This window comes from Calonectris borealis, chromosome 21, assembly GCF_964195595.1.
Source record: "Calonectris borealis chromosome 21, bCalBor7.hap1.2, whole genome shotgun sequence".
NCBI lineage: Eukaryota > Metazoa > Chordata > Aves > Procellariiformes > Procellariidae > Calonectris > Calonectris borealis.
Window position 1 is genome coordinate 7,839,489 of NC_134332.1, and position 23,721 is coordinate 7,863,209.

At 42.8% G+C, this 23,721-nt stretch overlaps 1 protein-coding gene across 7 annotated transcripts in view; it reads right to left on the reverse strand.

The window, feature by feature from the left end:
- DDX31 (DEAD-box helicase 31) overlaps positions 1-23,721 on the reverse strand; it is a 51,083-nt gene that overhangs the window by 18,382 nt on the left and 8,980 nt on the right. For 5 of the 7 annotated variants that reach the window (XM_075170612.1, XM_075170615.1, XM_075170614.1 and 2 more), the window contains 8 exons: positions 22,696-22,815; positions 22,202-22,335; positions 21,221-21,456; positions 20,689-20,865; positions 17,982-18,041; positions 12,034-12,084; positions 9,834-9,973; positions 4,161-4,242 (listed from right to left, as the gene is read on the reverse strand). In XM_075170612.1, the coding sequence (XP_075026713.1) occupies positions 4,161-4,242; positions 9,834-9,973; positions 12,034-12,084; positions 17,982-18,041; positions 20,689-20,865; positions 21,221-21,456; positions 22,202-22,335; positions 22,696-22,815 (1,000 nt within the window). The remainder of the gene's footprint in view (positions 1-4,160; positions 4,243-9,833; positions 9,974-12,033; positions 12,085-17,981; positions 18,042-20,688; positions 20,866-21,220; positions 21,457-22,201; positions 22,336-22,695; positions 22,816-23,721) is intronic. The other 2 variants (XM_075170609.1, XM_075170616.1) reach the window with 1 other exon arrangement.

Here is a 23,721-nt window from a genome sequence, read left to right on the forward strand (position 1 = left end):
CCTTCCCAGTGTTTTTTAATATGAATGTGAAATTAGTGAGGTTTGCCCTTTCCCCTGGCGGACAGAATCCTCTGTTATTAAAAAGTAAAGCACTTTAATAATGAAAACTTTTTCTCTTTTTCCTGTGTTTTAACTGTTTAAAATTAATGAGAAGGGCATAACGGTTGTCAAAGCGATATTGAAAGCCGGGTAGCCAGGACCGAATAAGCACGAAAATCCCTCCAGAGTGTTAAATAAACAGTGCTTCAGCCCCCTCTGAATCCCTCTGTTGGTTATTGTATACATTCTGTAACAGCACTCAGAATAGATCTGAGCACCGGGGAGGCAGAAAGGTTTCAGAATTCCAATAAAGGCCTCAAATTAAAGACAGCCTGGTGCGAATTCCAGGAGAAAATTAAAGAGACCTCAAGCTTAAGTGACAGGTGACTTGCTTCTGTGTCACAACTGTCAGGGGATTTAGTGATAATATGGCAATATATTACAAAGGACTTTTCTTATTCCCCCCTTTAGGTTTCAAAATGAGGCATCTCGTCTTCCTGGTGCTGCGGGAAAAAAAAAAGGTAAGACAAAAATGAGGGATAAAAAACTAGGTGCATAATTTCCAAAGTGCGAGGTCAGTCCAAGAGAAATAAATGAAAAAAAAACAAATGGCAGGAAACATAATGTACTCGGAAAACAGCTTCTCCCCTCCTATCTCCACCTTGTCTTTTATCCCCTTCAGCCCCTTGAGACAGATCTCATTTTAAAATTGCCCCCTAATGGGCATGAAAAAAAAACGTGTTTGATTCTTGCCTTCCAGGGAAGTTCATCTTAAAAAAAAAAAAAAAAAAAAAAAAAAATCTAAATTTAAAACTGACTTAGAGCCAAACTGTGAAAATAAAACCTGCACACCTTGTGAGTGTCTGGACAGATGAAATACAACAGTGCTACTGGAAGTGCACTGGAAGCCGTCCTGTATGCTCTACTCACACAAGCAAGCTTTAATCCTGCTCTGTATCCTGGTTTGGATGAACAGGACAATTAATTTGAGACTTTACACATTTTTCCAAGACCCAAAAGATAAAAGCCTACCCCAGAGGCTTGCTTGATCTACTCTCCATCTAGATGAACGTGTTACATGTGTTAAGTAAGAAGCATTATTGCCATTATGGAGAAATAGTGGGATAGGAGGACTTTTTCTACCTTGTATTTGCTTAGAGTAAGAGCCTGTTCTGGCAGATCCCTAACCACTAACATAATGACTGTGATCAATAACAATATCTATAAGCTAAAAGAAGAAATGGGCCTGGTTACAATGTTATTTAACCAGTTCGAGACATCAGGGGGACTCCCCCAACTGCCAACTACACCAGGAAAAGACATACTCATCTCTCTCAGAAGAAAGAAACTTCTGATGATAAAGACTGCAGCTTTTAGGTTTGAGAGGTTGGGATAAGTCCTGAAAGCCTCTGATTTCATTGAGAGAATATGTTAATAGGAGAAGGGATTGAAACGCAATAAAACTAGACTGAGGTAGAAAAGTTCTTTCTTAAAACAGTACAGAAAAAAAAAAAAGGAAGGGGGAAAAAAAAAGCCAAAAACCCAGGCTGTAACATCTCCTGCTTCCATTATATTTCAAAACAAAATGAAGGATTTTGTTTTAATAACAACTTTTTACTAACCTCCACACACCTTCTCTAGAACTTACCAAGTCCCCCTGCCCCCCTCCATAACAGTTGAAAGATCAAATTTATTCTCTTTGTAGGCAGGTGAACATTCACACACCCAGACATAGCCACATATATATTTTATACACCTAAATATAAAATATACATTTTACAGGTACTTCAGCTTGCTCCCTGGCTGCACACAGAAGCCCAAAAAATACATGTTCCAACGTGGTACTTATAATGGACTTCAGTTGAGGCAATGAGAACCGAAGAGCATTATAATGAGGTTCCTGTGTGCACGACTATAATATATACATGACTCAATGCACGGAGAGCTGATAAGCAAAGCTAACACTCTCTCAAATGGCAACATCACAAACGGATCAGGTTCAGCTCCTCATAACAAGTCCGTAAGCACTCTCTGTCCTATGCAATGTCCCATTGCATTCCCAGCTTATTGTACCATCTTTATGGCAAACTTACAGAATTTAATAGAGATTAACCCTCCTGAAAACTTGGAAACATGCCCCTGCAGCTTCTGAGAAAGCACTGCAGACCACTTATAGAGCCTCTGATGGCAATAAAATACAAACAGAATGAATCCTTGATTGCATTTAATACATTTTTCAAATAATTCCCGAAGAAGCCTATTTGATACTGACAGAACTACTGTAACTTCATCCCCGTTAAATATATTTTTTTTCCATAAAGCAAAACTCTATTTCTCAGTCCCAATCCTTTCAGATTCTGAGCCACATAAAAATAGGTTGTTCTGTATTTCTAAGTTCCTGCAGCAGATTCAGACCATCCTACAGCCAGAGTGGAGATATCTCAGTGCCAGTGAAGTCAACAGCAAAATCCCATTCACTTTGACGGCAGAGGGAGGAGAAGAACTCAGTCCCACCTTTGACTTCAAGTGAGAGGAACCAGCCCCTTCTGTGCACGTACTCGTGTACGGCACCTGGCATGGCAGGGCATGCCCAGGCAGCACTGCTGAGTAAAAACCAGAGTAATGCCTACTTGCAAATATGATTTGTTTTTTTATTTTTTTAAAGGAAAGGGAGAAAGACAAAAGAGGAGTATTTAGAATATTCTGTGCTTAAATGTGTAGAGTATTTTATAATTTGAAAGCATGGTAGAAATACCAACTTGGTATGAAACAGGCTTGCTAGTTTTTTATTGCTGTTCCAAAGGCAAGGATACAATGGCACTGAGATGTTTAGGTGAGAATTTTCAAAATGGATCAACGATTTTGAACCTCTGCAAGTACACGGCTCTGATATTCAACAACATTCAGCAGGCATTTTCTCCTGTCACTTTTCAAACACCAAATCATAATCTCCTAGAAAAAACGTTCTCTTCTTTGCCCACTTTCCATGAAATAACACTTGTCCTCAAGCCCAGAACAGATAATATCCTGTCCCATGTCAGCAACAAATTTAAAGTGCAACTTCTGCATAAATACAATTGTTGAAAAACTCTCCAAAGAAAACGCAGTTATCTGCCTATAAGCACATTCGGGAGAAAAAGTAAGTATTTATATACAGAAGAACTATTTAAAATAATTTTTGCATTAACAAAGCACAACTAAACTTTTACATATTTGTTGAATGAGTTAAGAGGTCATATCCTAGGCATGTTCCAGACATTTAAAATATAAAATATTTAAAATATTACAGGCTGATTTCAGTGAAAAACTGTGCAGTGGTGGGAAAGAGCTTTAAATAGAGCTCGCTCTCGTATGAGCCAGATCTGGCTTTCTGTGAAATATAGGGCATGTAGGAAAACTGAACATTTTTCAAAAGCATGTTTACCAAGAACACCACAGTTTGTAACAGTCATCCGCAGGAAACAAGAAGGCTCATACATGGTATAACAGAAAGAACGTGCAGGCAAAACAGCCACAAGAGAAAAAAAGAGCGTGCTGCATCCTGCTTGACGCATTCTTGACTTCCATTCTTGGAGGATTTAACTTGCCAGAATGCAGAAATGCGCAAGGCATCAATTGCAAATGACTGAGTTCTGTGAATTAGCAACTTGAGGGCAGACCCAAAGCTTGCCGAGGTCAGTGAAAAGATGCCTGTAAACCCAGTGAGCTTTGTTTTAGGCTTCAAGTAAATACAGATAATAAAGAAACCTATGTAACACATCACCAAATACATTTTCCTTATTTCTTCAGAGAAGTTTTGTGTCATTTGTGATCTCTAACAGTATTTTTGTGCAGAAAAGCCAAGGAGAACAGAAACATTTTGGGGGAAAAAACCCAAAGCTTTTGCAGCCAGAAACCTTTACTGTCTGCTGCTGAAGAGTTAGAAGCGACTGCTTTTTGAGGATAACAGCTTAAAGATTGGACAACTGTGATATAAGGCAGTTTTATAATTATTTGCACTGCCTGACATCATGGATATACCAACCCTTGTATTGCAAAGACGGAAGCTAAGGGAGGAATACTTACGATGTTTAACTGGTAAGTGAAAATTGGAGCAATCCCAAATCAGCAGAATAACTCACCTTGCTTCTTGGTCTGTGCAACCTGAAGCGATCATCTTTCATCAGGCTGGATAACACCTTCTCCATCTTTATCTCTGAAACACTGAAGCAACAAAGACAAAAAATTACCATTTCTCCTACTTTTCAAATACAATGTGTAATGAGCCACAGGCTGATAATGGATAGCAAAAAGATTGAGATTTACACATTCAGCTTAAGATTTTATCCCTGAAATACATGAGGTCTTACCCTAGACATTCACTCAGCAACCCTAAAAGCGTAACTACTGTAAAATCTCGACCCCAGCTGAACTGGTGCTTTCACTGGAACAGAGACATAATTTTACCTGCAATCTTGTCACTGTTACAAGTCACCAACACACACTCCAATTCTACCAGAGCATCAAAATAATTGAGGGTGGACTTTCAGTTCACTGAAAGTCTCCTTGGTTCTCAACCAGAGATTAAAGAAACTGATTAAGGAAAAAATTTAGGCCTTTAATTGTATTTCCGTTGTTTTCATAATTTTTCTTTCCCTGCATTGAGAAACACCAAGACAATTGGGAACCATTTGGTTACGTTTTCCACTAAAAGAAACTCAAAACAGAGTTGAGGCAGGTCATAATATTAATGCTTCTTGTAGATTTGCTTTGTAACTATAAACAGTGAGATCTGTAACCTCCACTTTGAACCCACAGGGGTCAAACATTTTATTGCACATTAGATGTCATGGGCAGGGAGCAGAAGGTGTCTGCATTTGCTTGCTTGTGCAAGTGTGAGAAAGAGTCTGACTGAGACATACACATACAGGCTGGAAAGATGTGCTCTGCTTACTTTGCTACTTCTCCTACATCTTGTCTCCCCCCCATTTAACTTTCAGATTCTCTGGAATCAGAGACACTGCTCAACCCTCATTCAAAGGAACAAAGTGCTTGGATGTGTACACACATTTTCTTCCACCCATCTTAGTGACCATGCTCCCAAAACTAAAGAGCTAAAACTAAAGCTGTGTGAAGACACAGCTCCTTCCTCTCACAGTGACTCAAGCTCAGAGGGTAACAACAGGATCCCAAGGAACTTCTCCTATCAAGCCAACTCTCCCGCAGCTTCCTTCCCTCTGGTCACATCATTGCTCTTTCCCACGAGATCTTACATCATTCCAACTTCTTGCTACATTGCTTGGGTCAAAGCTCAGAAACACACTTGCTGATGGACACACTCACCCTTCAATTCATTTATAGCTTCAAAAGCCACCTCTGACACCAAATACATGGTTTGATTTCCTTCCCCATTCTGAAAACTCACCTTCACTCTCATTTGAAGTGTAAAGCCAAAGCCTGGCCCATTAGGGACCCCATAGCATTTTTTTTTTAAATACAGGAGACTCAGTCAGCTGTCCTAGCCAGGCTTCACACTGGGCATTTATTTTCATTCTGTCGACTCACATTCCTCCTGTAGATTCAACCAGATGATTTATTCTCCAGCCCTGCTTACAAGACACTGCCGGGTACTGTTATGGCCCAGATATTGGAAACGCTTACAAACCTGCTTCATTTTAAAGTGAGTGGTCCTACTTAGAGGTGCATTTACAGGAGACTAGAAATTCTTCTTCCTCTTTAACGCTGTCTTGTGGGGCACACGCACACCAGGTGACACAATTCAGGAACAGCTGTGCAGCTCCAGGCCATTAATATTACAGCTGCATCCAAACTGGGTCCCATTTCCAAGGGAATTACTCAGATGATAAAAGCTGAAGTTTGTGGGCCCAAATTTTCAGCAATGGGCAAAGGTCATCTCTAGAAAAGAGATTCTTTTCCTTTTTATACCAGAATAAATCATAAATACTGCATGGAAGCCAAGGAGTTCATTTGGGGTTAATCAGTCTAAGGAAGAGAGAAATCTTGAGGTTCCAACAGTTCTTAGACTCCTGAATCTCAGATGGTCAGAAAGATGTATGCGGTTTCTGAAAGGATGCACTGCTGATATTCTTCAATTTGTAAAGTATAGAAAGAAATTGTAACAACAAGGATATCCCCTTTCTCTTCACTCAAAGATCTCTAAACACCTGGTTAGGAGAAATAGATGAATCTTTGCCATACTGTGTAATAGGACACTGTGATCCTTGCCTGTTCCCCAGTCCTTCCCAGTTAAAGCGACAAATATCTTTATTTTTCCAATCTGCCTTTTCAACCTCAGCCAGCTCACCACCGTAACATCAGGAAAGGAAAAGAGATGGTCCAGAGAAATAGCCATCTAGCCTGGAAGGTACAGGCCAGTGTGGCCATAAGATATCCTATATGGGAGACAAGCCCCATCTTTGTGCAGCTGGGACTCCTGATGTAGCAGATTCCTCCGCAGAGGATGCAGAGAAAGGCAGGGGAGTGATGTGGGAGAAAAGGAAATGGAGCATAAAAAGACAACTGAGGGTTTCTCTGTTTTTGAAAAATATAACAGTAAATTAAAACATAAATGGCAACCACTTAAGCAAGAGAAAAGTACACCTCCCCATCCCCCCCAAAAGGTTGCTTTGACACCGCTATGAATGAAAACGTCAAACCTTTGACATTGATTTGTCTGAGATGTCACCCCCTCGCCGATCCTCCTCTCGCCTGGCGCGCTGCCAGCTCGCAGCCTAACAGATATGTGAACTTGGTTCACAGCGGGGAGCATCATGTGAGGGGAGCAGGGGAGGGGGGCAAGCACAACCGTAGAGAAGGGAGAGAAATGACTCGTGCCTTCACGGTGATGCGTTTTCCTTTATAAATTAGTTAGGCCGCCGTTAGGAGATAAAGAAATTATCTGATAGCTGTCGAGGCAGGCGCTGCTAGATTGCAGTTGAAGGAACTAAAAGAGACATAAGGGGGAAAAAAAAAGTAAACCTCACTGACTTTCTTCTGCTTCTTGCCTCCTCCCTTTGAGGAAAATCTGTTAGTTACGCTTAGAGCCGAGACAGAACATTTTGGAGTCTAACCTTTAAAAAAAAAAAAAAAAAAAAAAAGAAAGAAAAAAAGAAAAAAAGAAAGAGGAAACGTACAGAAAACACGAATGTGCATGTGCATGCACATACGTATTTACAGTTAGGCAGAGGAAACACAACTTCAAGCCGCACAAAGACCAAAAAGAAAGTTGCAGAGAGAGGCATGCAGCTTTCTTGAGCCCCAACGGGAATTACTGATCTCAGCAGAGCCAAAGTGAGATCGTTTTGGCAAAGGCTAACGCTGCTTTTCCACAGTGGAAGCCAAGGAGAGGCTTCAGGTACCGGTGAAAATTAATTGCGAGCGATTTCCAATTTCAAAGGCAGTCATCCCTAATTCCGAAGTGGATTTTCATCCAGGAACAAAGCCACGTCTGCTCTCATTACTTCCGACTCTCAACATTTCTGGACTTACTCCCATGCATGCTGGGGTGGGTGGAGGGGCTTAAGAAAAAACTCTGGGTCAGATCCTCATCCAATGTAAATCAGCACAGCACTGCTCATTTACACCAGCTGAAGGCTGCGGGGACCCATCTCATGCTTTGTCTTCTTAGAAATACATATTTTATGAAGTATTTACATTTCAATAAACCCAGTGGGAATTTCATTTAAAAAAGAAAAAACAAATTAAAAAAAAAATCACAACACACATCCTCAAAAAAAAAAAAGAGATTTAAAAATTAAGCAAAGAATAAAAAAAAATGCAAACTCCAGTAACTTGTGCAGTCCAAGTCAAAAGCTACAAAGACTTAGGGTAAAGAAACAAAAAATTATGAGTGCTTAAGAGGATCGGTGACAGTCCAACACATGCTGTCTTTCGCCCTCGCATTGAATTAAATTGTCAGGATTATCACCATAATGCTCTGTTTATGAAGGGTAACGGCAATTTGTGCTGATGGCACTTGCTGCCTTTAGCTTCAAGCTGCCTTCCTGCATTTTCTCTGTAATTCATCAGCTCTCTCTTCTATCCCGTTGCCCCTTCTCACACCATGCGCTGCTATGTAGGAAGAGCGGAGGACACATGACTGCAAACGGGCCGAATCGCCCACCCATGCCAATTAGACGCTCATTTTCTTCCATCTGAAGACGGGGGTCAAGGAAGGCAAATTACGCTCCTTTTTTGGCGAGTCCCTTATCTGCAGGGCAGCACGTTTTATGAAGAACATAAAACAAACAAACAAGAAAAGACAATCCCCAGAGTTGTTCGGCTCTACTGATTTGAGAAGTGGAGAAAAAAAAATAATATTCACATAAACCTCCCTCTGCTCATTCAGCACAGTCTTCTACAGATTCCTGAAGAATAGTGGCTAGCTCCACAACAGGTCTCCTTAGCAGATATAATTACCAGCGTGAGTGACACTGCTCCTTAAACTTGTTAAAAACCAACAAAATCAGATAAAAGCATGAACATTTAAAATAAAAAAAGGGGAGAAATTTCCCTCTCCTTCCTCCAGCACTTCCAAAATATTATAAAATAGAAAAATAGAACTTTCCACTTGGAGTTAAAAATGCACAATTATGTGGGATTTCACCTTTAAATGTCAGTGCTGTTTGTTACATGAAAAAAAACGCTGTCAGCTTAGCCCTCCATGTCTTGCTGGTGTCTGTTTAATAGATAGTTACCTGGGATGATGGATGGCTCTTTGTTAGACCACTAAATGGCTCACAGCCTAGAATAAGCCTGTGTTTACTGCCAACATTTGTTTGTTTCAAGGATGCAAAACTAAATTCGACTCCAAGTAGCTCCACCCGACATAAACACAAGAAATAAAAGAGAACTAATTTGCGCGTGAGTTTACAGGGCTCCATCAACACTAGTACAACACTGAAGGGACTCTACTCGGCTGCTGTTCTGAAACGCCGAGAGACAGCAGTGCAGGGAGCAAGGGGAGTCACATATATCCAGCTGACTGCTGAGGAGGCTTGAGACCCGACAGCGCTCCTGACTAGCAATGTTGAGCAGCAAGTTGTGTTTTTATCCACAAAAGGACCATTGCGCAAGCAGAGCTGGAGTAAAATCTCATCATGTGTCGGCCATCAGGTAGGTGACTGCACATTGGGCTGGTCCTTACCCAGCCTGGCTTGCTCTCCTTACCGTCTGCTCCCAAGTCCTAGCTAGAGCCGGTGTAAGAGAAGCTTTCTCAGTCAGCTTGGAAGCACACCCCACTTTTGGTCTGTAGAGTCCACCCCCTTACTGCCTTCCAGGACCATACTGGGCACTCACCACTTGCAAAAGCCTCTACTATTCCTGTCACAAGCCACTTACACAACACATCTTGGCCAATTACCTGCCAGATATGACCCACAGCTCCCTAGCTACTTCTCCTCCGGATCTCTCCTGAAGAGAAAGCACCATCTCTGACAATATGGTGCTATGCAGGCAGATGGCCAGTTAGCATTTGACAGGCTCATTTGACTTGTGATCTCCGCATAGCCACGATTTGAACCCAGGGCCAGAGAGATAACAACAGAGTGCAAAGGATCTCCGACTATCGTCTCCTCTCTGCCCCTCGCCACACACACTCACTCACACACAATCTGTCAGGCTGATGATTTTCACACACTTTCCTTTTCTCCTTTTGCTAGTTTGGGGCTGGTCCTGGATCACAAGAATTAATAAATTCTTATTAAAACCTGCACGAGACACAGTCCCGCTGAAAGTGCCATGGAAGGTTAATTAGCAAGGATGAGCTGAAACTTTTGTTCGCGTTTCTGACTCACTTAATCTTGTGAGAAGCCAGCAAGCTGACATATTCTGCCTCCGAAGGCGCCAGGACAAGCAGGCTGTTCCCGTGACAGCCAATGCGAGCCGTCCTCCCGATCCGGTGGATGTATTCCGCAGGTGAAGCCGGAGCATTATACTTCAAAAAGGGAACATGAGAAGGGAAAGGAGAAATTAACAGAACACAGCATGTTAATTATAAACGAGACACTCAGCCCGCTCGTCTGAAACAAAAGGGATCTTAGCAAAACCCACACGCTGTACCTCCCTTGGAATTGGCCTGTTTATAAAGAGCCCGTCGGGCTCATCCCTGTAACCATCACTCAGCCCCCTCAGCCACAGCAGTTTTTTGACATGTGAATGTGACACATTGGCCAACTTTCAGATAATAGGACAGTTTCCCCATCTCAGTGTCTCTCTTTGCCTTTTACATTTTATTTCTATACAGGCACGTCAGGAACCTGTTTGCTTACCTTAAAAAAAAAAAAAAAAAAATTTCCCCACAGACCTCAAAGCAAACAACCCCCAGGAACTGCCCCCCCAGAGCAGGAAGCTGCCTGCTCTGCATTTGGGAGAAAAGCCATAAAATAAAAGATGACGGATTCCAATCTGGAGTTGGGCTAAATTGCTTTGTTTTGGTTAAAGCAAATCATAGCTGGTTACTGGATAGAAGAAATCTAAGAGAGATGAGGGAGTAAGTGCTTTCGGCAGCATATGATACAGGTAGCAATTGTCTTCCCACATGCAACTATCAGGTACTATGAAAATGTTGCTTAAAGCCCCCCCTAATATAGCGGTGCCTCTCATTTACCTCACTGGGAATCAAAACTGCCCAGCCATTTGCAAGATCTGATAAAGGGTGACATACTTCCCTCCCTTTAACCTCCCCCTATTCTTCCCCCCCTCCTCTCTTTCCTGGAAAAAATGAACATGCACAGAGATACTGCTCAGAAATGAGCCCTCAGCAGTTTAACTGGAAAAAACCCAACAACCAAAGCCCACTCTAGTGTTTATACCTGTGCCCTCTGGCAAAGTTTCTACTGGCTAGAGGTGTGAGTAAGATGCTGTGAGCAATCTAATTGCTCCCTGCAGGTCCTTGCTCTTGGACACAGCTCTCAGGACAGCTGAGATTTCACCTTCTGGACACACAGAAGTCTCCCAGGGCTTTAGGTAATTTGCACTGCGTTCTAACACTGGCAACTATATCTTTGGTTAAATTATATTAATATACAGATCTGGGAATTAAAGACTTCACTTCCCCAGCCTTCTCCGACTAGCTAGCTGCTACAAAACCTTTCTTTTTTACAAACGCAAACTTAAAATCAAATTTGTTACCTGGGAGGTATGAGGTAGAAATTAAAACGCTTTGTTGAGGGTCTGTGCCCTGTTCTTTTTACCCAGGTGTCACTTGATAGACGAGAATCTCTGGATCAGTTTTTCCTCAATTCAACTAACCTTTTTTTAATTATAAATCTTTTATAGAAACGAAATCTGCTTCCTGCTCTCCTCTTCCTCTTTGAAATGACAGGTTGCTATTTTTAAGGTTCAATCCATCTCCCTTAGTTTCTATTTTCTTTTTCAAAGACAATATTTCTGTCAACAGCAATGCAGCAGTGTTGGGTTTTTGTTGTGTGGGTTTTTTTTTTCCTTCAGGGAAAATCTGAACTATGCAGTTCTACTGAAAGCTGAACGCTTACAGCTACCCAGCCCCAGGCCCAACCCAGCAAAGCCTCACTTGAAACATTCCGGTCATTGCACAGACACTATTGGGCTACGCAATGTTTAACACTAGGATCACACTTAAACTCCTCATGGAACTGCCTCCCCAGCAAGCTCAGAAAAATAGAAACACAGAACTGCAAGGGAGATGGCCAGTACTGCACAAGATTTGGCTTCCTGTGGGGGGAAACGGAGGGTGTTTCCTCCCAGCCAGTGGAATATTATTACACAGTTGATAACACTGGAGTTACTGAAGAGGAAAACACACCGTCAAAACCAAAGATATGACAGCAATGCTGTATCCTAGCAAAACCTCGAGTCCCAGCCCTGCAGTCAGGAACACGTGGGTCTCCCACACCTGTAGGCATCAGCACAAAGACCAGCAAACTGCAGAAAGAGGGTCTGGACTGGAAAGCGATTTCATCTGAACAAGACTGCACTTAATATATATGTACACATATACATATACAGCAAACCTACCTGTACGATCCATGTAACTTGAGGCAGGTCTAGTCCACGTGCTGCAACGTCCTTTAAAATTAATAAGGAAATTACTTTTGTAAAAATGCTTTGAAGATATCAGCAAAGTAAGAACTCTTCTGGGATGGCAATTATGCCAAGAAACAACTGGCTATGCAAGTGGGAATTTTATGTGCCTAGTTTGGGGAGAGATGGACTGAAGGTCAGAAATAATGTTGAGGGTTTACAACGCAAGGAATATTGTTTGTTAACAGACTAATAGAATAAAAAATGATCCACTACTATGGCCCAAAGCCATAGTAGGACATAAAACCACCTATTTCAGAAGGGTGGTGTTGAATTACAGCAGTCTGCTACAGTCCCTTTACATTATACCTGAGAGCATCAACTGCCTTAATGGTAGTGACACCTTTGGTTCTTCAGTTTGTTTCACTGATGAAAACAGATCTGCTTGTAGGCACCTACTACCCAAACAGTGAGAGAGGCAGAATTAAATCTCTGGAAGGCAACACTATTTCTGAGTACACCTTTCTCCACAGCAAGCCTAAGAACTAAAAACAGGCTGCTTATGATGAAAAGGAAAATGGCCATAAAGCAAATGGTCAAGGATCGTAGACCTTGAGTGGAATGTCCAAAGATGCACTGATCTCCATCTACAAATAATTAGTTGTTTCCTAGGCGATGGTCTGAAGTTGAAGAGCAGATGACTTGCAGGTCACCTCGCCCTACGATGAAAGGCCAACAAACAATTTAGCAGAATCTGCAGGAAGCTGGAGTACAGCTCGAGGAGAGGGGACTTCAGCTATCCCTTAGATTTTCTCCAGTCTGGCTTTGATTTGGAGAAACAAAACTCAGCCCTGAAGAGCTGCTGTCAGGAGTGTTATTTGATGTGCCAGCTGGTGAGAAAACCCATCAACTTGGAGAAGGACTTGAATGAGACCCTTTAGTTACCCACAGCCAGTATACCTCAAAAATCATACCCTTTCAAAGAGAAAGGAGAGTTTAAATACTGTTCAAAACGGAGAGAGAGTGCAAACACGTTTCAATCTCCCTTCTTGATTTTCTGTTCATTAGTAATGTCCTCACATACTCCTTGGATTTTACATTCACCACGCGCAATAGCAGAGCAGGTGTGCAGATTTAACTCTGTTAGGAAATGTTTTGGAACACATGTATCTTTTAGCTAGTTGCAAAATAGAATATATTAAGAACGTAAGCAGGAGCTTAATGTACTAAAAATGTGTCAGCCACCCACTGAAGTGTTTTCATGCAACTCCCACACACGTTAAAAGACTACGAAGCTGATGTTTTGGCAGCAAAGGCCTTCCCATAAGCACTAGCCAGGTTGCTTTGTGGCTCCAACTGCAGTAAAAGAGGAGACACTTTCCACAGCGCCCACTCTGAAATAATATACACTATCGTTCCAACACGCTCATTAAGAAACGACTTGTTCCCAGAGTCAGAATGAACAGATGTACAAAAAGCCATTTAAAGGAGGTTGGAGAAAATAAATCAAGAGAAGTCGGGGAACGTGTACAGCAGTTACCAGGATAACAAGATTATAAACTCTACAGCGTGATCAGACAGGAGTGCTGATGTCTGATTCCGATCTGGCTGGCTTTGTTATATACTTCCACACTGACAAGTCTTTGGTCTTTTCCTACACTGTGCTCTTTCTCACACCCAGTAGTCTAGGAAAGGCTGTGTTTGATGAGAGGGCTCTGACCTTGGGACAGGGTCAGTTTACCCAAAATAAACAGATAGCCAAGCCGTCTCTGTGGTCAGGACCTCCAATGTGGGGAGGAGAAGTAGATGGCAGGGGCAGGAGCCCTCCCTCTCATCCATCCAGATTCTTTCCCTCCTCTTCTAAGATACCTTTTCTCAACACCTCTGGCTGGGAAACTAACTACTGCCAAAGCAAGTAGGAAAGTTGAAAAGTCAACCAAAAGCCTAATAAATAGCCAGGGACAACATTTTAGGAGGAGGCTCTCTCCCATCATCAGCCTAGTATTCACTATTGCTTTCACAATGCCACCAACTCCACTCAGCTGTTACTGACACATATCAGCAGCTATTCTCCTGGGGTTTAACTTGGCTTTCTTTCAGAAGTGTCTTGGGATTTACTGGTAATTGGAGTGTTTTGCAAACTCTCAAAGATTCCTCAGTATCAGTCCACCTGCGTCTCCTGTAGCTCCTTTTCCTCAAAGACCCTAGTAGACAGCAGCAAGGTAGAATTAGGATAAAAAGTTTGAGTTGATTTGCTTTCCTCTGCTGGCAGAGCCCGTGAGCTTCTTGCTTCTCAGATCTTTAGAAAAATACTTGTGGGTCACCTTACCAGGAAAGAGAATACAGCTCAAGAAACAATTATCCAGTTTTACTAGCACTACATTTATTCCACACACAGAAGCACTAACCTGCTGCCAGTGCTCTTTCAAGAAGCCCGATAGATTTCCAATGTACTACTCTCCCTTCTTTTCCACTGCCCCAGGCGGCATTCCCCTTTCCATGCATGACCTCACACCACCATTCCTTAATAACAGGGAAATCAAGAATATAACACCTCAGCAGGTCACCGCTGATTCCTTTCAATGGGCAATGGAAGGGAGAATTAAGTGACCATCTCACAGGAGCAAGGAGAAATAATCTACACCAGCGCAATTTTAAAGAAAACCCAGATGCCAAGCAAACACGATAAGCTGAAGCTTTAACCATGTTCCTGCCCCGATCCTAACTGCAAGCCACAGAATGGCACAGTATCAAGGTACAATCCAGGACGCCCAGAAATGCTGAAATTTCTGCTTTTAACAATTCGTGTTACCAGCACGTGCTCGTGGTGGTGGGGTACAGAGGGGTGGGTGCAAGAGAACGGAGGGCAAAAAGGCCACACCAAAAGCGAGGCATATCGCTGCAGAAGATCAGAACCAACACAGCCACAAAAGTTTTGCAAGGGCCTTGGTTTGCTCAGTCCCTCTCACACAATCTAATTAGGGCAAAGGAAATTGCTAAAGTTGCTTTTGAAAGACACTCAATGGTGAGGTCTTGAAGGCCCTGAGCTTGACAATTGGCTGCCTACATGAGGCCTAGAAGTACAGATGGAAGGCAGCTTGCTCAGGTGCCAGGCTGTCAGTTGGATTAAAATGACTCATTTATTTACCAAAGAACCTCACAAAGTGCTTTAGCTAACAGGCAGAGAGGGCCTAACGGCTCTCCAAGCTGGGGAAGAAGCTCTCGCGCCTTCCCGGCCTGCCAAAAGTCATTACTGCCGAGTGTGGAAAGCCATCAGCAGGGTAGAGACCCCCGTCGGCAGGGTGACAGATTGGGCTGCGTAATCAGAGGAGGAAGGAGAGAGCACAGAAGCTGTCAGAGGCGAAAGCTCTTGGCTGGGGCCGCCAGAAAACTGGCAAGATGAGTTAGCGTGACTGAGTAAACAGCAAACAATCTCCAAATGATCTTTCCTCTCTCCCTGGAAGAGATGAACTTGTTTAAAGGCACATCCCAAAGGAAGCCGCAAAGAACTTCAGTGAAGGAGAGAGAAATAAATCTGGATGAGACCCTCTGAGATACACGGCCCTTCTTTATTTTCTTGTCTGCCAGCTTATATTGTCTGGCAAAAATATTTTATGCAATATATTAATATACATATGACATAGAGCAAATTAATAAAAGGAACAGCAGGTCCCATTGCTTACTAGAGCGGAAAGATGGGTGGAGAACATGGCATAAGGGACAAGGGAAGGACAGCAACATTATTTGTGTTGCTCTTTTGTGAGCCAGGTTTTAAAATTTTGTGGGCACAAAACGTGATTTCGCAGTGAAAAGAACGGAACCATCTTTCTGCAAAACATTTTTGCTGATATGAAGAAAAGTGTCAGAAAAAGCAATGCCCTCGGAGGCAGGAGGTGGTCACAGTGCCTGGCTGCCCTTTGGACATCTGCGTTGGGGAGGCACCTGTAATGTGGGACTAGTGCAAACTGTATCTCTATATTAAGGTGTCCATATGGTCCCCATTACTGTGGTAACAGGCCACCTCCTGGTTTCAATGCATTTGTCCTCCCAACATCTCTGTAAGATAGAACAGTGCTACTATCCCCATTTTACAGATGGGGAGCTGAAGCACAGAGAGATTTTGGACTCAGACACACAACTTACTGTGCTTAACGTGCTAACCGTGTGCCAGCTGAGCCATAGTAACTGTAACTGTCAGGATTTGCATCCCTGCCTTGCAGTACATGCAAAGGAGCTTAGACTGAAGCGAAGGAGGGTTACGATAAATGCATTACCTTATACTACCCTCTTCATGACAACCTAGGTTAATTCACGTTACCTCCCATTTATGACAGGTCAGGAGCAAACACACAACTATCGCCACTCAGGTGACATGTGGCTACTTGCCTCGTCATCACAATTCCACATCCACTTGTACGGAGTCTGTAGCATGGCAGGAAATCAAACCGTATCTCCAGTGTCTCGAGAGAAGGATCCCATCCACTGGGATTTCTTTATCCAACTTCCTACCTTTCAACAACGGTACATTTCCTGGCAGATTTTTCCTGCCACAGGCTGCATTTCCCCTTCGAACAGTGTTACCCAGAAACTGATATCCCAGTGATTGCAATGATTGTTTTCTCTTTGTCTAAAACTGAGCATTCACTGTCTTTCCAAACTTATTAAACTGAAATTTCAGTAACAAGACATGTCCCTGAAATTTCTCAGTTCTAGACAGCACGTGCATGAAGGATAACAAATTTTAGCTATTTATTATTCAGAATTCACCAAACACTTTATCTTCAAAACACTTAATCTACACCACTGAATGATTTAAGCTTTGCTATCCTCCTCAGCTGAGACACTTAAGTATTACCTCCACATACAGGGAAACCAAGTTATAGTTACATCTATGCATTGCAAAGATGCATTTTGACCTTGATCAAATCATTGAAAGGTTGTACACACAAGCAGGACCAAGACTAGCGTGTAACAAGTACAATTTTACAGGCAATACAATATATAATTTGGCAACGCTAAATCAAACTCCTATATATATGGCAGCCCTAGTTTGAACAGCAGGCATAAAAATAAGATAAAATTCAGCCCCCACTCTCTGAAAAAAAATGCAACTAGTTTCCTTTAAGAATAATGTGCTGCAAGAACGGGAGTCGTTTCAGAGCTGGAGAGGGTTTCTCAGCTCTAATTACTCCCGATCGCTGTAATTTACAAGTTTGCAGTGGGTAGAAATCGCCAAGATTCACACATTTTCAGATCAACAGCTGCCACTATTAGAGAGCAAATCGTGCAGCCTTCTGCACCACTGCAGCAGGCTAGCTGTGGCACCGACAGGTCAGAAACGAGAAGCGGAAGGTGCCACCACAACACAAGGGTGCCAGCAAACTTCAGTAGAGGACAAGAATTTCTCCCTCAGCACCCTTGAAGGAAGCTTGAAGGGCAAAGCATGGAGAGCAGCAGAGCATGTGCATTTCTAATGACACCATTCTCTGGTTGGGCTTCCCTTCCATCCCTGCAGGTTTTTGTTTTTAACCTTGGGGTAGTCATTAAGATGGGAAATATCACATTACACCCAATTTACCTGGCAGTTATGGGGCATACTACAAATTAGGATTGCATTCTACTGACTGCATGTAGAGAGCAAGGTTCCAGCTTCAAATGAACAGATTTTTCCAGATGTAAGTCCATGCAAAATACTTAGAGGCCTCTTGTATAAGACATACACTTTTTCTGTATACGGTACCTTGCAGCAAAAGATCATGTAACAGTTTGCAAAGAGGGCACTAGTCCTTATTTAACATGTGAGATGCAGAAAAAGGAGATGACTTTCCTCAAGGTCAGACAGCGAGCTGGAAGTAGAGCTCAGTGCCAAATCCTCTGTTCTACCATTAGATATCAGACAGGCCCATTAGCGTGGAGCTGCAAAGGGATTCCAAGTTACTTACAGTGCAAAGCAAGATGCCAGTCTTGGATTTTAGGAACTCCTGGAAGACCTCTGTTCTTTCCTAGAGGATTGAAACAGAAAAATGAAAAGAGTGCTTATGCACATTACAATCAAACATAAAGCAAATTAGCTAATGTAACAATTTAACAACTATGCCTCACTATATCATGTACAGCTTCAAAAGCAAAGGAATTGACTTTACGAGTTCCAGTCAGATTCTTCCTGCAAATGGCAAAAAAAAAAAATCTATGGCATACAGGTGTGGTCCCAGGTAGGAAGGCACAGTGTCTGGGGCAAGCCTGAATGCATTTGATCAAATCAAAGCAGCCAACACCTCCACAGTTTGCACAGAAGCATGGCCTGTGTATGTCAAAAAGCAGTAACTGTTTTACATGGAGACGGGATCCACAAAAGATTAGACAGCAGCAACAGAAGCACTGGCATACTTTATGGGCAACACAGGCTTTTGTGAATGCAAGAAAAAGCTGGACATCTTAACTGCTGTCTGTCCAGTCACACGATGGGCAGGATAAGCCCATTTTGTTGACACAGCGATATAGCCACATCACAAGAGATCAGCCTCATCATGTGCCCAATGGGGCATGCAGACAGTCACTGGTCTGACTGTGTAATTATTAAGTATCAGGGATGCTCAGCTGCACAGTTGCTCACGTGAACTGTTGTGGGATAAGTCCTCAATAACAGGGCAGGAGAGATGAGACCTTGGCCAGAAACCCCTGCCCAAGCCACGGAGCTCCCAGGGCATGGTCCCATGGCCTTCCCACAAGGCCTCGTACTGGTGAGGGCCACCAACAGGGCTGCTGACACTGGGATGGAGGTCGTTCCTTCCCACAAGTGTCCGAGGCAGGTGCTCCCCAACCTTGTCCTCATCGCTGGTCTGCACCAGCAGAATCCTGCAGCCCCCACTTCTAACACGAGCTCAGGCTCCTGGGCAAGGCTGTCCACAGCCCCCAGATCCCAAATGACCCCGCCAGCAGTCTTTGAGCCATTGAGCCCCAGAACTACAAGAACCCGCCAGTACAGCTCTTCAGTTACCTTCAAAAGCCTCCTGCTTTGTCAGTCCCAAAACCCACCTAAGCACACTCCAGTTAGTTTAACTAACTACTTTGGGGCGTGTTTTTTTTCCTTGATAAAAGCAACAGAAGCTGATTCTCCAACCCATATTACGTCACAACGATATCTGCTATCACACAAGACAATCTCTCAGCCCTAGTAAGGGAAGGCCTCCGTAGCATTTGGTCTTCGCTTGCCCGCACCACCTACCCACCTACACTCCCTCTCCCTAGCTGTGCGAAACAACCGCACACTCACACTCCCTTGATCTGATTCCATTTACTCTTCCCCTTTTCAGAGCTCAGGCTGCCTCTGGCCTCAGAAACACCATACCTGTTTCCTTCCTGTCCCTTTTGCTCCCTCCTTCCAAAATATCCTTGTTTCCATGTTTCAAGCCTTCCTCCTCAGAGTTCTAGCTAGGAGTTAAGCGAATGTCCTGTTATATGGATGATATAGAAGAAACCTTACACACTTGACTCCCAGCTAGAGGTACTGTTCTAGGAAAGAAGGGAAACTTGGGCCTTGCCGACACACTGAACCCTCTGCTGACAAAAATTAAAGAAGAGAGCACGCTGTATCTTGTTGACAACGACAGCAGCCGTGCTCAGCAGTACCATATGGGATCCACAATTTAGCTCCATTAATGCTCTTAATTTGAAGACATCAAGCACTAATTACACACTGGGTACTAAAAAGGCAAAACCCTTCCCCTGGTGCCAGCTACTTAGTGGTGTTCTGTTGGCTTAACAGCTGGTCAGGGTAGAGTTGGGCCAGACCAGGCCTGCTCACTCGCTCAGGCAGGCAGGTTGAGGAAAGGCCAGACTGCAGGGACAGCAAAGCACATGTTTCTGGTCTCCACAGGATGGGAATGAGTGAGAAAAACAATGGCTCTTCACCTCTTGCTTCATCAGAAGAGCTCTATTCATTTACCATCTCTGCTGTGCAGCTCAGAGTAGAGTGGGAACTCTCTCCATCACAGACCCAGGGCAGGATCAGGGACTGAACTTTCAAGGGAGGTCCCTCAGCTATTGAGAGAAATGCTGCAGTGACAGTTCATTTGACACACTTCTCCGGGCCTCTCAGCCCTTTGTAGCAAGCTCCAATCTCACCAGCCAGGCCTATCCGGCTAAAACCCAGACCTATTTTGAGGTAATCACTGCTATATTGCTATTATTCCATCCCAGGGAAAAGAGCAGTCCGTCAAGACACCGTTCTTCAGAACCAAAGCCAAACTGCTCCATCCTCATCTAATGGGGGCAATTTATTGGGTAGTAATGTTTTGGGGCTTGGATGAGGTTTTCCTTTGGCATTAAAAGCTTGTCTTGACTGCATGAGAGAGAACCACGGATACATAAACGGTTTAAGTGCACCCACTGGGAATACAGAATGGCTGCCTCAGCCTGCTGAAATAACATCTCTTGCCTCTTCAGCTGTGTTTTTCAGATATAGCTACCAAGGTACTTTCCAGAAGTGGGACAATATTCTTATTCTCATTAGCAGATGGAAGAGTGAGGCCCCTAGAGGTGAAATGACTCTCTGTCCTCTCTTCTGCCCTCCTCCCCAAAATAACCACATAATAAATCATAGGGAATAAGGAGTAAAACTGTGTATCCTAACATTTTGAGAATGCTTACTTCCTGTTCCATGTTGCCATGCAGTCGTAGAAACTGTAAGCGTGCAGAGGAGACAGATGAACGTTCAGGTTGTTCTGTCTCTAGCCCTCCTGAAAGGACCTTTAGAAGGAGCTCATAGTGGAATTCCACTTGTTCACAGCTGGAGAAAAAGATGATCATCTTGTGGTGTTTTTCAAACTGCAAGAAAAACAAGAAAATTGCACATGACTATTTCCACAAGCCTTTCCCAATTCCCTGATCTTTATAAGATCTAGATGGCTTCCACTTCTGGAGATACGATTATCCGGGAAAGGATTACGGAGTTTGACACCAAATATTAAGCCCACAAAAAAAGTACGAGTACATGCTGCACAGCTATCTCACTGCCAGCATGAGAGATACAACAGCACCTCAGCTCTCTTGTGGTTCCCTGTACATTAGATGCACTTCAAAGCCCTAGATCTAATCCATGCTATCCTTGACAGAGTAACAGATAAAGGAGCAGGAAAGGGCAAAGGACTACTTAATAATATAAATGCAAACAAGGTCTCACCTTGCATTTCTCAAGGATAAAAGCTGCTAACGTGACAAGCCTCAATTTGCTGGGGACCATCACGACATACTGCTTGAGCTTCTCCGGAACAGCAAAGTTTTCCTGCTCCATGGAGTTTGATGAACTACTGGCTTGTCTATCTGTTTGTGATGCTGGTTTGAGTGCCTTCTGGATTTCATCTGCTATGGAAATGCTGATGGGGTCATTCAAACTGATATCGGCCAGCCGTGTTACTCCTAAATCACAGAAAACGAAAAATACATGAGGTCCAGCCTGGGGTGCTGCTGGGGAGGGCCATGATATATTCACATAAAAAAACCCAACTAATGCAATTCCAGTGAAAAGCAGTGAAGGGCAAGGAACTAATGAGCCATGCTTCAGACACTGACAGAACACCTCCACAAACTTTACACTTTTCAGGGCTTAGCCAGGCTTCGTTGCTGTGGACTCCACCAAAAGCATCACTACTTCAGCCAACTGTGCTATTTTACATTACATAAATGTCTTGACCAGACAGACAGCATTTGGCAGTCCTGTTTTTTTTAACTGTGTGTGTGGAAATAAAAACAACAGATCTTCACTCTATCAAATCTGCAGGAGTCATGAGGCCTGGCTCAATTCCTGCCTCAGCAACTGACTTCTTGTACGATACTGAGCAGATCACACAACAGCTGTCCTGTCGCTAGCTTTTTGCCTTAATTCTATATTTGTAAAGCAAACAAACAAACCAGTGCTTCCCAGGTTCATGGTGATTTTGCTCTGGAATTTGTGAGACATATGTAAGGACCATGTAAGCATATACACTGACAGAAATTCCAGTAACGAAGGACAAGTGTCATAAGCCCAAAGAAATCAATAGGCATTATTCCACTTCTGCAAAGGGCTTCAGATTGGGCTGTAATATTATCAGACTCAACCAACTATTTTGCAGTTGCCTGTGCATTATTCAGCTAAAAGAGACACCATCTGTCTATAACCTACCTTCCGTGAGAGTGGCTGAGAGCAGGACGTTCTGACGTGTCTCTCTCTCGGCATTTAAAGCATTGAGTATCACAGCTACATCCTTCTCAAAGCCCAGGTCCAGGATCCTACAAAAACAGATGTGATGAAAGATGCTGTAGGACGGAATGAGGAGAAAGTCTTAATGCTACATAAGCCAATTAGGAACAGGGGAAGTGCTAGAGCTGATCAGATCTTTGGACCATCTAGCTTCATGTTCCATCTTCAACTTTTGCCAGGGTCAGACATGTCAGAAGACAACGACAGAATCTCTGCAATGAATGATTGTACAATAATCTGTCCAAAGGGGACATTTCTTCCTAATCCCAGACATCTGGTGCTTGGCTGAGGCCACTGAGCGTGAATGGTTTAAGATCACATGCGCCCTCTCTCTCTTATTTTTTTAAAATATTTAGTGAATTATGATGCAGAGGGTATCATAATTATTTTCCATATCTAAACACTTGGAAGTTTACCTGTCTGCTTCATCAATAATCAGCCACTGAGTGCGACGGAAATGAATACATTCTGTGGACTTGATGTGATCCACCAGGCGACCAGGAGTTGAAATGAGGATATTTATCCCTTTACGCAATCTGTTTAGATGAAAAAAAAAACCAAAAACCAACCAACCAAACAAAAAAAAATCCACAGAAAATGAAAACAAAACGAAAGGAAAGGAAAACAAAACGAAAGGAAAGGAAAACAAAACGAAAGGAAAGGAAAACAAAACGAAAGGAAAGGAAAACAAAACGAAAGGAAAGGAAAACAAAACGAAAGGAAAGGAAAACAAAACGAAAGGAAAGGAAAACAAAACGAAAGGAAAGGAAAACAAAACGAAAGGAAAGGAAAACAAAACGAAAGGAAAGGAAAACAAAACGAAAGGAAAACAAAACAAAACGAAAGGAAAACAAAACAAAACGAAAGGAAAACAAAACAAAACGAAAGGAAAACAAAACAAAACGAAAGGAAAACAAAACAAAACGAAAGGAAAACATACAAGTTAGCAGTAACCCTGGAACAGGAACCCAGAGTGAGGAACTGCAATCTCCAGAGGAAAAAAATCATGGCCATAGTAAAATTAGCAGCGACAGTACTTTCTCACTGATTAAAATTGAAATTTCTTGCACAGCTAAATTTTATCCTTGATCATCATTGATACTCAGAGACATACTCAGTGATAAGGACAGGGTGGAAAGAAATATTAACAATATTAAAAAAATCTAACACGCTCAAGCTAGGTATTCTTTTCTCATTGAGTACTTCTTTTACTGTCAAGAGTAAACTTCTTTTTGTGTATGCTTATACATAGAGAAATGAAAATTCCATTTTGGATTACCAGCTTACAATTCAATTCTTGAAAAGAGAAAAGAAAGAGATTTTTAACACCAGGAAATCTCTTCTCCAGAAAGCAATTTCCCCCATAACAAATACTGTAGACGGCACTCGGTGGTAAGCAAATACAGGTGTTTGTCAGAAGAGAAAAAAAGATACTGACACAA